The following is a 10323-nucleotide window of genomic DNA, read 5'->3' as shown; positions in this document are numbered from 1 at the left end:
AAATAAAAATGTAGGGTTGCAATAACATAATGTCAGTTGTTTTAAAAAGACTTTGGCGCTGGACGCCGGTGGCTTACGCCTATAATCCTAGCTACTCAGGAGGCTGAGATCTGAGGATCACGGTTCGAAGCCAGCCGGGGCAGGAAAGTCCATGAGACTCTCATCTCCAATAAACCACTAGAAAACCGGAAGTGGCACTGTGGTTCTAGCGGTAGAGCAGTCGCCTTGAGCTGAAGAGCGCAGGGACAGTGCCCAGGCCCAGAGTTCAAGCCCCATACCGGCCCAAAAAAAAGACTTTGGGAAATGGGAAGGTGGAAGATTCAGCAAGTTGGCGAGTATGGACTAGGTTTTAGATTATATCAAGTAATTAATTCAGCAAATTTCTAAATCTTGATAACTGCTGAATTTGGGTGATATATATACTAGAGTCTCAACGTTATTAGAAAAAAATTTCATAATTAAATGCTTTCAAAGAAAAAAAACCTGCCTAGTACTCTGAGGACCAGAGCAAAGGTAAGAACCTCAGGATGTTAACAGCGAGGCTTCTGTGGGCAAGGCCCCGGGTAGGCTGTGAGGACATGAGGAGGACTAGACGCAGGCCTCTGCTCCAAGAATCTGGGAGCTCTCCTCTTTTCAGCAGTTGGGAGTGAAAGGGAAGAGAAACAAGATCCCAACATGAGCCTGTAAGTCAAAAACTAACTGGCCCACCACCAAGAGGCAGGGCCAGGAAGTTGACTTGATGTGACAGGGCAGGGAAGGCAGGAGAGGGAGGCAGACGTGGGGAGGATAGTCTGGTTTGAGGCAGGATGAGACTAAGGTGGCAGGATACATAAGCAAATGCACTGGGACATCTGGGTAGGAAGAGTGGATGACAAAGAGGCTGAGATCCTTATCACAGGAAGCATGAGCTGCCTCTCTGAAGGGGAGGGAGAAGGGAAGAGACTGGATCTGGAAAGATCAGAGGAAAGAAGAGAAGCCAGAGGGCAGAATGGCAATGGGGAAGGGAGGAACACACGCAATCCTCCGCTTCACTAAGCATTGGGGAGTAAAGAACATTGCCTGGACAGGGTGCTTCTAGGTGACAACCACTGGTTGTACCTGTGTAGCTGGGACAAGTGCTGGCTGCAGAACTTTTGGACACCCAAAGAACAGCAGCTTGCCCATCTGCTTCTATGCGGAGGCACTGGGACTAGAGGTATCTGGCATGGGGACTTCCAGGTGCTGTCATCCTGAGGCCAGCACGGTGTACTGATCTGTTCCAGTCTCCTCTGGGCCTCCTGTAGCCTCTGGTTCTTAATGATTCTCCCCAGGTGGAATGAAACCTTTCTTCTCCGGATGCTCCGCTCTGCTACCCGAAGAGCGTGTCTCCGCAGAAACTGCAGCCGCACCACCCTCTTCTGGTTTCGGACCAGTGGGGTTGGTGGAGTCTCAAGACCTGTCTGAATCCAGGCATCAGGTGCTACTGAGACCTCAAGTTCTTCCCCTGCTCCACGGTCCGCCTGCTGCTCCTGTAAGCTGGCCAGCCAGGGCTCTTGTCTGAGCAGCCACTGCTGGTCTGGGAACCAAAAACACCCAGAGAGAAGGTCAGCACATCCTTCTTCCTCCGTAGCTGGCTGCACTCAGACACCTCCAGCCAGGGCTGAAACTGGGTGGAAAGGGCTGGCTAAGGTGATAGTGGTAGAGGGATAGTGACAGAGAAAGGGACAAAGACTCCTAGGCCTCAGTACAGCAGTGGGTACTGGCTAGAGCAGGCAGAAAAGCATGGACAAGTATGACAGCAAGTCATAAGTAGGAGGCCTGACATTCTGAGAGGCCACAAGGAAGCTGGCTCCCTTCTTATTACAGCCCATGGTCTCTAAAGGAAGCGAGAGAACACCCAATGCCCAAGGTTCCGTCATATCACAAAGAAAACAGGAAAATACAGAAGGTTGTGGAAGCATGAAATTAGAGAAAGTCAGTGAAACAGACAGGTAAAATGGTGGGCACTTACTGCCTTTGGTCTGTTGGTGGACACAAGCGCGGCTGGATTCCAGTTCCTTCTCAGCTCTGATCTGTCCTGCTAAGATTTCTTGCCTTAAATCCTCCACATAGCACTGCTGTTGCTGAATCTCCCCATCCCTTGGTGACTGGTGGTTCCTGTCACGTGGCTCTCCCAGCAGTTTTCTGTTACAAAAGGGTCCAGGGTCACCCAAGCCAAACAAGCTCAGGACCAATTGGTGGCAGTCTAAGTCCCTGAATTCAACAGGGTAGACAGAGGGCTAGACTTCCAGCAGCTTGGAACAAGCAGGCCTGGTGTCACAAGCAGCATGTGATGTCACAAGTGTGGGAGGGAGAGCAGTCAGTAGGCAGGCATATTCTTACAGCTGTGTATGTACACAGCTGTTTGACACACAGACAAGTTCATTTTGGTTAAGGAAATTGCAGGGAAATAAAACAGATGTGTTTTAAAAGGTACCAAAAGATCTAGAAGTTTTGTTCTTAAAAAGGCTTCAGCTAAAAAAATGTGGGCAACTCCTAAGTATAGCAAAGCTACAGAAACATCAGGCAGGAAAACTAGGGGGTGCTGGGAGGGCGGGGCCACTTCCCTCACTCGAACTACAAGCAGACAGTCCCACACCACCTGGCCATGAGACGCAGCTGTGCTGAATTGCGAATGTATATGGTGTCAGACCTGTGTCTCACAGGAGACCCCAAGACAGCTTGTCCCAGGAAAAGAGAGTTAGAATAGGGCTTAAAGAGTTTTAGATTCAGGGCTGGGAAGGTGACTCAGTGGCAGAGTGCTTGCCTTGCATGCATGAGGCCCTGGGTTCAATTCCTCAGCACCACATAAGCAAAAAGGAAAAAGCCGGAAGTGGCGCTCTGGCTCAAGTGGTAGAGCGCTAGCCTTGAGCTGAAGAGCTGAGGGACAGCACCCAGGCCCAGAGTTCAGGCCCCACAACCGGACCCAAAAAAAAAAAAAAGTTTTAGATTCAGCTGGGCGCTAGTGGCTCATACCTGTAATCCTAGCTACTACTCAGGAGGCTAAGATCTGAGGATCATGGTTCAAAGCCAGCTTGGACAGGAAAGTCCATGAGACCATTACCTCCAGCTAACCACCAGAAAATTAAAAGTGGCTCTGTGGCTCAAAATGGTAGAGCAGGGGCTGGGAAGGTGGCTCAGTGGTAGAGCGCTTGCCTTGCATGCCTGAGGCCCTGGGTTCGATTCCTCGGCACCACATAAGCAAAAAGAAAAAAGCCGGAAGTGGCGCTGTGGCTCAAGAGGTAGAGTGCTAGCCTTGAGCTGAAGAGCTGAGGGACAGCGCCCAGGCCCAGAGTTCAGGCCCCACAACTGGACCCCCCACCCCCTCCAAAAAAAAAAAAGGTTTAAGAATTCATCAAATTAAAAAAAAAATGGTAGAGCATTATCCTTGAGCAAATAGAGCTCAGGGACAGCGACTAAGACCTGAGTTCAAGGCCCAGGATGGCACCAAGAAAATAAAAAGCTAACTGCATATAACTGGCATGGTTGCATACTCCTACATAGTTCTATTTGGGAGACTGAGGCAGGAAGATTGCTTAAAGCCCAGGAGTTCAAGAGCACCTTGCAACATAGCAAGATCCTGTCTCAAATAAAGGAATAAAAATAAAAAATAAGTAAAAGAGCCCGCTCAACTGCATGGCTACTTCAGAGTGGGGATGGGAGTATCTGGGAAGATCAGATTCTGCAAGAGGCTAACCAAAAATCCAGAATTAGGCTTACTTTGCCTACCTCTACTCTACTCCTCTACTCCTACTCTACCTCTACTCCTCTCCCAGGCCATCATGTGGAAGGCTTGCCAAGGCTTCCTTACTGGCTTGATGTTAGAACCAGATCTCAAGTAGTATGAGACATTTGCTTGAGGAATTAAATTCTTTTCAGCCTACCACTCACTATATTATGGACCGTCAATGTCCCCCAAGGCCAATGTTTCAACAGCTTGGGCCCAGTCATGGTATTACTGGGAAGTAGTGGAATCTTTAGGAGGTGGGGCCTAATGGAAGAAGTTAGGCCACTGGAAACCCTGTCCCTTCCTTTTTTTTTAATTTTTTTTGTCGGGTATAGGACCTGAACTCTGGGCCTAGGCGCTGTCCCTCAGCATTTCAGCCCCAGGCTACCACTCTACCACTTGAGCCACAGCACCACTTCTGGCTTTTTCTGCTTATGTGGTGCTGAGGAATCGAACCCAGGGCCTCATGCATGTGAGGCAACCACTCTACCACTGAGCCACCTTCCCAACCCCCCACTTCCATTTTTAATTCAATACTTGCTGTCCTGAGGTGAAGGCTTCCTCTGCCATATACTCCTACCATGATCTGTTCTGCTGTCACAGCTGCAAAAGTAACATTGCCAACTAACCATAGTCTGAAACCTCCAAAGTTGTGAACCAAAATATACCTTTCCTTTTTGTAAGTTGGTTGTTTCAGGTATTTTGTTATAGTAACACACAGCTGACTAACACATCATTTTGAATTGTAGAATGAAATCACAGAGTATCAAAATGAAGGTCCACAAACTATGTAGTAGTCTAGGAGTCAAATCTGATCTGCTCCCTCTTTTTGTAAATATATTTTTACTTGTTTATGTATTACCAAGTACTCCTTGGGGGCCATACTGGCAAAGATGAGTAGGTGAAGCAGAGGCCATATGGCCCACAAAGCCTGAAATACTATCTAGCTTTTAGAAACAAATTCACCTTTGTCATAGAAAGAATTATAATTTTTCAGTCAGTGAAGGACACATGGGTGAAATAAGTAGATGGGGAGAACTGGCAGAGCAGTTATTCCCTGGGAAGAAGATTGTGAGATTATTTGATAGCTAATGGATCCAAGACCCACACATTTGAGCAAGCGTCTTAGGGGAAGGAAAAAGAAAGAGCAGGACAGGGAAGCTTTGGAGCCAAGCCCATCCAAGAGCAGGAGAGACTCATGGAGACACTGCCACAAATCCACTCTGCGAGCCCTGATGACAATGTACATGTTTTTCTACTATTTTTTTTTTTTTTTTTGGTCAGTCATGGGGCTTGAACTCTGGGCCTGAGTTCTGTCCCTCAGCTCTTCAGCTCAAAGCTAGTGCTCTACCACTTGAGCTACAATGACCCTTCAGGTTTTCTGGTTGTTTATTGGAGATAAGACTTTCACGGTCTTTCTTGCCCAGGCTGGCTTTGAACCGTGATCCTCAGATCTCAGCCTCCTGAGTAGCTAGGATTACAGGTGTGAGCCACCAGCTCCTGGCTTTTCTCTACTCTTATATATTCCTTTGCCCAATCACCTTGAGTACCCTTGAAAGCTGGGAGGAAGCCTCAACAACTCTTGTACTCATGCACTCTGCTAGCCTGCTAAACCAGCATTATGTGCACAGTGTCAAGATCTGCCACTTGCTTGAGCAGTGGCGGGTTGATTTTAGTGATTTCAGTCTATGGTCAGCTGGCCCTGTTGCTGTGGGGCCCGAGTCAAAGCTGAATGTCATGGTGAGGAGTGTGAGGTAAGCAAGAAGCAGGGAGAGGGACAGAGAAGGGCCTGGGACAAAATACAATCCTCCAAGTATACACCCCTAGTGATCTACTCTTCCAGCTAGACCTCACCTCGTAATGTTTCCCAAACTCCCAAAAACAGCACCATCAGTTAGAGATCAATTCTTTTTTTTTTTTTGTCTGTTGTGGGGCTTGAACTCTGGGCCTGGGCGCTGTCCCTCAGCTCTTCAGCTCAAGGCGAGCGCTCTACTACTTGAGCTACACCGCCACTTCCGGTTTTCTGGTGGTTTATTGGAGATAGGAGTCTCACGGTCTTTCTTGCCCGGGCTGGCTTTGAACCGCGATCATCAGATCTCAGCCTCCTGAGTAGCTAGGATTACAGGCGTGAGCCACCAGCGCCCGGCTTAGAGATCAATTCTTCAACATACAATCTCAGACATTTCATATTCTAACCATAATCATTAACCAAGTCAATTCAGGCAAAGTTCACTGAGACATTGGCTACCCTACTAGTCACCTCTCTGCTCCACATTGCAATGGACTACAAAGCAAAGGAGAGGCTCCATACCATACAAACTTCTACTTCTCACCTTTCCTTCCAAAGCACAGGGCAGAGAGCCAGCCGGGAAGCAGTGACATCTCCATCCAAGTCCAGCCATTCCAAAGAGCCACTGTTGTCAACAGCTTCTCCAACCTGGCACAAAGAGGAAGGCACAGTGAAGATGCTACCATCACCCCAAGCCAACAGAACAGGTCAAAGCTCACGCTTCTCCCCTAAGAAGAAGAGCAAAGCCAGCAGCAGCCTAGAAACCACAGCCAGGCTAACCTGCCTTCGCTGGCGCAGGACAGCAGCCTCTGCTGGGTGACTGAACCGGAACTTGTGCACTTTCCCCAGCGTGATCACAGCTCCTGTGATGCGAGACACATGAGAGTTCAATCAGCAGGCCAAGTTGTTTTGTTTGTTTTGTCAGTCGTGGAGCTTGAACTCTGGGCCTGAGTGCTGTCCCTCAGCTCTTCAGCTCAAGACTAGAACTCTACCACTTGAGCTGCAACACCACTTTCGGTTTTCTAGTGGTTTATTGGAGAGTTTCATGGACTTTCCTGCCTGGGCTGGCTTTGAACCGAGATCCTCAGATCTCGGCCTCCTGAGTAGCTAAGATTACAGGCATGAGCTACCGGTGCCCAGCCAGCAGGCTAAATTTTATGTGCAAAATACTGTGAGATAAAGTCATGTCCTTAGCAAGTCAATGATTTAGCTGAGTTGGTATGAAGTAACTATAAGTCTCCCAGCACACACAGGGAAGTAAATAAACCAAAAGGAACTTTTGCGCTCCAAGAGGAAGCAAGCTGAGTTCCAGCTGGAGTAGCTGGGTAAAGCTTCATGGAAGAAAGAATCTAAGTTCACTGTCAAAATACAGAAAGAGTTCTGTAGTAGTAACAGTAGTGATAGTAATAATGACATGTTTTTACTAAGTGCCAAGGCAGGACTTACTTAATCCTCACAATGATCCTATTTTTTTTTTTTTTTTTTTGGTCGGTAGTGGGACTTGAACTCTGGGCCTGGGCGCTGTCCCTCAGCTCTTCAGCTCAAGGCGAGCGCTCTACCACTTGAGCTACACCGCCACTTCCGGTTTTCTTGTGGTTTATTGGAGATAGGAGTCTCACAGTCTCTCCTGCCGGGGCTGGCTTTGAACCGCGATCATCAGATCTCAGCCTCCTGAGTAGCTAGGATTACAGGCGTGAGCCACCAGCGCCCGGCACAATGATCCTATTTAATATCCCTATTGTACAGACGAGGAAACTTTCATAAGGACAAAGTTAACAATACAGGTACAAATTTCAGAGAGTCATTCTTCATTCTTAGGTAAAGAAGATCATGTGAGGAAACTTCAGGTCTCTGGGTGCAGAGGCCACATGATTCATGGAGTCTGCTTCTCCATCATTCATACTGGCATAAGCAGACAGTCCTACCTTGGGTCAGACGGCAGGCGGCGGTGACCTCTCGGCCATTGACTGTGCAGCGTGCTCCCTGAGTAGGCCGAAGAATGACTACCCCACAGGCGCTGGTGATTGTGCAGTGGTCTCTCTCAATCCATTGACCCTGCAGGACTACAGAAGCGGTAGTGGTCACTTGGGTGGGGAGATAATCCAGATAATCCTCCTCCAGTCTGTGAGATCAGAATCCAACATCTGCAAAATCTCCCACCACAAAAGAAAGGAAGAAGTACCATCTGAAGCCACCCAAAGCTAAAAAGTCTGCTAAGTTTCTGCCTTCCATATCCCAGGCCTAAGTCCATCAGCAGCAAGGAAAGCTGACTCCTCTCCACTCAAACTTCCTCAGAAGAAACCTTCTAGGAATGAATAACTGCCACCAGGTGTCAGATCTGTTTTATATATATATATATATCACTGTCACTTACCAATGTCCTGCTCCTGGTCTGAGTCAATCCTTCCGATTTTTGTTGTCCCTTCCTAAGAGAAGAAAGCCATTTTAATAAAAATGAAAAGAGATCCAGCCCTACCCCTCAAATTAGAATCTGAATTTGAGTATTTTCACTGTCTTCCCCTCTTATCCCCCTTCCCATCCCAACCTTTTCTAAATCACTTCTTTGGATCAGGCTGTTTTGACTCTGCCCCTCACTCTACAGCCCAGGGAGCCTCTGGAAGGGAGAGGCAAAAATAAGATCACAAAATCCAACAATCAGCTGAGTGCTAGTATCTCACACTTGTAATCCTAGCTACTCAGAGGGCTGAGATCTGAGGATCATGGTTCAAAGCCAGCCCAGGCAGGAAAGTCCGTGAGACTTGTATCTCTAATTAACCACCAGAAAACCAGAAGTGACACTGTGGCTCAAAGTAGTAGAGCACTAGCCTTGATCAAAAGAGCTCAGGGACAGTACCCAGGCCCAGAGTTCAAGCCCCATGACAGATTAAGAAAAAAAAATCCAACAATTGCAGACAAACTCCTTTCTGTCCTCCTGTAGCCTGGAGTTAGTGAACAGCCAGCCAGTCATCAGTCAGAAATTCCCTATCTGAGGAAATGGGTCCCCGGAAGGACTAAGGTTAGTGTAGTCCAAATTTGATCCAGTAACTGTCAGAGACAAGTGGTTTTTGTTTGTTTGTCTGTGCTGGTAGCAAGGCTTGAACATAGGCCCTGGGTCCTGTCTCTGACCTTTTGTGTCCAAGGCTAGGGTTCTACTTCCAGTTTTTGGTGGTTAAATGGAAATAAAATGGCTCATAGGTTTTCCTGGCCCTCCAGACTTCAAACCAAAATCCTCAGATTTTAGCCTCCTCTTAGCTAGGATTACAGATATGAACTACTGGCACCTGACTTTTTTTTTTCCTTAAGGGAGATCTGTGAAAACCCAGGACTGTTACCTTCTTGTCTGCAGATGAAGTGTAACACACACCAGATTCTAAGAAGGGTAAAGCACAAGCAGGAGAAAAGCACTTCTAGAATCAAAAAGAACTGGAAGAGAGTACAAGAGAGGAGGAGGAAACTGGAGTTAGTAATAAGTTACTAGGTTAGTAATAGCTAAATCTTTGGCTCTTGAATTTCAGGGAATCTGTTTAAGACCATATTTGAGGAAAGCAGTGACATGGCAACAAATTGCTTACTTTTTTTTTTTTTTTTTTTGGTCGTGGGGCTTGAACTCTGGGCCTGAACACTGCCCCTGAGCTCTTCAGCTCAAGGTGAATGTTTTGTTGTTTTTTTGTTTTTTTTTTTTTGAGTCTGGTCATGGGGCCTGAACTCTGGGCCTGGGCGCTGTCCCTCAGCTTCTCAGCTCAAGGCTAGCGCTCTACCACTTGAGCCACAGTGCCACTTCCGGCTTTTTTGTTTTTTTATGCTTATGTGGTGCTGAGGAATCAAACCCAGGGCCTCATGCATGCAAGGCAAGCACTCTACCACTGAGCCACCTTCCCAGCCCTCAAGGTGAATGTTCTATTACTTGAGCCACAGTACCACTTCCAGTTTTCTGGTGATTAATTGGAGATAAGAGTCTCATGGACTTTCCTGCCCTGGCTGGCTGCCCGGCTAAGTTTATTTTTTAATGTATTTTTATGGTTATTATAAAGGTGATCTACAAAAGGGTTACAGTTTCATAAATTAGGCGAGAGTTCATTTCTTGTTGGACAATGTCACCCTTTCCTTCATTTTCCCTCAGTTTATTTACTTACTCTTAAAATTATTATTTATTATATTATTAGTGATTCTGGTCACACTTGCTACACAGTGCTCTATCACTTGAGCCACATCTCTATCCCTTTTTGCGTTAGGTTGGCTTTTAGACAGGGTCTCCCATTTCTGTTTGTGTTGGCCTTCACCCGCATAGCTGAGACTCCAGGTGTGAACCAGCATGCCCAGTTTTGTTTACCCAAATGGACTTCCCCTAACTTCTTATACAGGAGAGCTTCAAACCACAATCCTCCTAATCTCTAGCTCCCAAATTGGGATAACAGTGTGGGCCACTGAGTCCCTGATTAAAAATGCTAAATTGTAAATATATTTTCATCATATGAAGTGCTGAGTGTTTTTTTCTCCTCTTCTTCTTCCTTCTTCCTTCCTCCTTCTTCCCTCTTCCTTCTCCTTTTCCTTCTTCTTCTTCTGCTTGTAGGGCTTAAACTCTGGACCTGGGAGCTGTACCTGAGCTCTTCAGCTCTAGCCTTTAGAGTTCTACCACTTGAAGCACAATGCCACTTCTGATTTTTCTGCTGGTTTGTTGGACATAAGAGTTTCATGGACTTTCCTGCCAGGGCTGGCTTTGAACTGTGATCCTCAGATCTCCTGAGTACTAGGATTACAGGTGTGAACCATCGGTGCCTGGCTATCTTCT

The 10323-nt window shown here is 47.0% G+C and overlaps 1 protein-coding gene across 3 annotated transcripts in view; it reads right to left on the bottom strand.

The window, feature by feature from the left end:
* Nucleotides 1-10323, bottom strand: part of Stard9 (StAR related lipid transfer domain containing 9) — an 84354-nt gene that overhangs the window by 21459 nt on the left and 52572 nt on the right. For 2 of the 3 annotated variants that reach the window (XM_070005911.1, XM_070005912.1), the window contains exons 17-22: nucleotides 7909-7960; nucleotides 7460-7597; nucleotides 6315-6397; nucleotides 6079-6182; nucleotides 1991-2163; nucleotides 1099-1555 (exon numbers count right to left, since the gene is read on the bottom strand). In XM_070005911.1, coding sequence (XP_069862012.1) covers nucleotides 1099-1555; nucleotides 1991-2163; nucleotides 6079-6182; nucleotides 6315-6397; nucleotides 7460-7597; nucleotides 7909-7960 — 1007 coding nt within the window. Of the gene's footprint in view, nucleotides 1-1098; nucleotides 1556-1990; nucleotides 2164-6078; nucleotides 6183-6314; nucleotides 6398-7459; nucleotides 7598-7908; nucleotides 7961-10323 lie in introns of those variants that run through there. The other variant, XM_070005913.1, reaches the window with a different exon arrangement.

The sequence above is a fragment of the Dipodomys merriami genome, unplaced genomic scaffold (assembly GCF_024711535.1).
Source record: "Dipodomys merriami isolate MVZ:Mamm:240054 unplaced genomic scaffold, mDipMer1.0.p SCAF_69, whole genome shotgun sequence".
Lineage (NCBI taxonomy): Eukaryota > Metazoa > Chordata > Mammalia > Rodentia > Heteromyidae > Dipodomys > Dipodomys merriami.
The sequence above is the reverse complement of the archived record's forward strand: the minus strand, read 5'-3'. Positions and strand labels throughout refer to the sequence as shown.